The sequence below is a fragment of the Myotis brandtii genome, unplaced genomic scaffold, assembly GCF_000412655.1.
Source record: "Myotis brandtii unplaced genomic scaffold, ASM41265v1 scaffold1064, whole genome shotgun sequence".
In the NCBI taxonomy this organism is placed as follows: Eukaryota; Metazoa; Chordata; class Mammalia; order Chiroptera; family Vespertilionidae; genus Myotis; species Myotis brandtii.
Window position 1 is genome coordinate 259,373 of NW_005353602.1, and position 3,139 is coordinate 262,511.

The 3,139-nt window shown below is 64.1% G+C and overlaps 1 protein-coding gene across 1 annotated transcript in view; it reads left to right on the forward strand.

Annotated features, from left to right (window-relative positions):
- The first annotated feature begins 12 nt into the window (after positions 1 to 12).
- Positions 13 to 3,139, forward strand: part of LHX5 (LIM homeobox 5) — a 4,087-nt gene continuing 960 nt past the window's right edge. Inside the window, 3 exon segments of the mRNA XM_005857035.2 lie at positions 13 to 195; positions 2,086 to 2,309; positions 2,946 to 3,136. Coding sequence (XP_005857097.1) covers positions 23 to 195; positions 2,086 to 2,309; positions 2,946 to 3,136 — 588 coding nt within the window. The 5' untranslated portion in view covers positions 13 to 22.

Here is a 3,139-nt window from a genome sequence, read left to right on the forward strand (position 1 = left end):
CGAGCCGCCCGGGCGCGGGGCTATGATGGTGCACTGTGCCGGCTGCGAGCGGCCCATCCTCGACCGCTTTCTGCTGAACGTGCTGGACCGCGCGTGGCACATCAAATGCGTCCAGTGCTGCGAGTGCAAGACCAACCTCTCCGAGAAGTGCTTCTCGCGCGAGGGCAAGCTCTACTGCAAAAATGACTTCTTCAGGTAAGAGGCCCGCAGCCTGCGCGCCCCGCGGGCGCCGGGGAAGGGGAAACCGCCTCCCCGGCTCGGCAGCCTAGAAGGGGCCGGCCACTGCTCTCCCCTGTCCTTGGTCAAGGAAAGGGCCGCAGCCCCGGCGGAGCAAAACGGAAGGTGCCTCGCGGTTGCTCCTCCCGGCGGGCTGGGATCAGAGGTTCCCTGGGGGAGGAAGCTCTGACCAACTTACTCCCCGCCCGACCCTACCGCTTCCAGCGGCTGCAATTCCAGGGTGGAAGCGTCAGGCCCTAGTCTGAGAGAGGAAGGATTTTTGCAAAGTTAGGGGTGGCTGGAGGCTTCTCCCACCAGACAGACTGCATTTGCCAAGAGGCGGTCCTCCCGGCGGGCAGGCGGCCCCAGGGCCCTGCTGGACAAACAGCAGCTTCCCGGCGCCCAGGGGCTCGGCCAGGAGGGTTTCCTCCGATGTTTGGGGGAGGGACCCTTTACCTTCTCATCCCCTCACCCCAACTCCGTGAATATTTTCTCCCATGTTGAAAAGTACCAAGGAAATCCAAGCTGAGAATCAGGACCTCCAGGGTCTAGTCCCCGGCCCTGTCACCTCCCCTTGCTGCCCACCGGGGCCCTCAGGCGGGCTGGGGATGACCACTGCTCTGGGCCTCAGTTTCCCCAGCTGGGAAATGCTCAGGGGTGGCCTGGAAGGCTGTGGGGTTTGCAGCAGCTCAGCCCTGCCTGCTTCCACCCGCCCTGGAGAGCGGCTTTGTGAGTGCGAATTCCAGCGCCCGGGCAAGGGGGCGTGATTAACTCGGAGGAGCAAGCCTGCCCCCAGCCCCCAGCCCCAGCTGCTCGGCCTGGGGAATCTGAATAGGAGAAAATGTCAGCCTCGCCTTTACACGTGTAAACTCCCGGCCTGGAGAACCCAGGCCCTAATGTGGCGAGGCTTGCAAAGCGCCTAATGATTTTTGATAAGGTACATATGGCCAATTACGCGGCCGGATAAGGCCAAAAGTGACTTATGGCTTCTAATGCCCTCACTACATCAACGTCACCCAAATTCGCCGTTTAGAGGCCTGGGTGTGAGCAGATGTGGGGCCCAAAGTCCCGGCCCGCTCCCTCCCCAACCCGCACCTCTCCCACTCGGAGGAGGCTGGCCTTCTCCCCGGGCTCAAGAAAAGGATTTAGACCAGGAATTCGGGCACTGGGGGGCCAGGGGGGGGGTTTGAGCATTCCGAGTGCTGGCCAGACAGGTGTTGGATTGCCTTCATTTCCCCGCTGCCTGCCAGGGTCAGAGATTTTGGGGGGATGGAGATTCAGTCTCTGCTTCTTGGGGTCCACTGGTCCCCAGGCTCCTGACTAGCTGTGCTGCATCCCACAGTGGGACTGGGAAGCCCCAGGCGCTGGCGGTGCTGGGAATGGGCAGAAGGCTCCCTCCTCTCTGCCTGGGTCCTGCTCAGGAGAAGGGCTCCCGCCAATGGCTGGATCCCGCCAACCAGGCCAAAGGATCCAGGAGGCAAAGCCAAGAAGGGGCCCAAACCCTGCCTGCCTGGCTCAAAAGCCTTCCTAGCCTGGAGAGGCGAGTTCACCTTGAGCACCCCAGATGGATGTGGGGGTACAGGGAGCATCTTGGGGTGCTCTGGGCCCTCTGCCTGGCTGAAGGCTGTGCCCATTGCTCTAAGCCCAGTGGAGTCCAAACAAACCTGAACGAGACATGGCCGTCCCAGCCCCAAGAACAGCCGGGAACATTGGTCTCCTTCTTGTGCTCAGCCGTGGAGCACAGCAGTGGGTCTCATTGGACAGAGAAGGAGTGGAGGCTTCTCAGAAGCCAGGAGGGTGGGAAGAGGTCGGGGGCTGGCGAGGACGGGCCATCGGGCTGCCTGGTGACGGGCTGTGCTATGTCGGCAGGCGCTTTGGCACTAAGTGTGCGGGCTGCGCTCAAGGCATCTCGCCCAGCGACCTGGTGCGCAAGGCCCGCAGCAAAGTCTTCCACCTCAACTGCTTCACCTGCATGGTGTGCAACAAGCAGCTGTCCACGGGCGAGGAGCTCTACGTCATCGACGAGAACAAGTTCGTGTGCAAGGACGACTACCTGAGCTCGTCCAGTCTCAAGGAGGGCAGCCTCAACTCAGGTAGGAGCCTCGCTCCTCCGCCAACCCGGCCCCGCGCTCTCTGCACTGCTCCCTGGTGCTGCCCGGCCCAAACGGAGCTCTCGGCTCCGGGTCACCCAGCCGGCAGCTCTAGGGCGAGGCGGGCTGGGCGCCGGGAAGGGCACAGCGTGGGAGCCAGGCCGACTGGACACCAGACCAGCCCTTCCCCTGCCCTCCGATTCGGGAGCCTTTTCCCAGGCGCCGCCTTCCCCATTTGGAACTGCGCGATTCCCTTCCGCTCCTTTGAGCTCCTGGTCATTTCTCCCTGCGCTGGCAGGACTCTAATCGGAAGGAGAGGAGGGCGCGGGGAGCTGAGATCTGAGGCCCCAGCGCACCTGGACCCTCCTCCAGGCCCCTCTCCAGAGGGCGCGCGTCCCCCTCGCCCAGCAATAGGCGAAAAGTGCTGAGAAGGCTGGAGAGAGGCCCTGCGAAGGCCCAGCCCCACCTGGACGGAGTGGGCGGGCCCGGGCCCGGGCCTGGGGGAGGGGCTGTCTCGGGGTTTGGGAGCGAACCCCGCGGTGCTGGCGGCGGCCTCGGCCGGCTAGAACCGGCTCCCGATTGTGGCGGCCTCGGGCCGCCGCTGACGCTGCTGTCCCCTTCGCACTCCCTCCGCCGCAGTGTCATCCTGTACGGACCGCAGTTTGTCCCCGGACCTCCAGGACCCGCTCCAGGACGACCCCAAGGAGACGGACAACTCGACGTCTTCGGACAAGGAGACGGCCAACAACGAGAACGAGGAGCAGAACTCGGGCACCAAGCGGCGCGGCCCGCGCACCACCATCAAAGCCAAGCAGCTGGAGACGCTCAAGGCC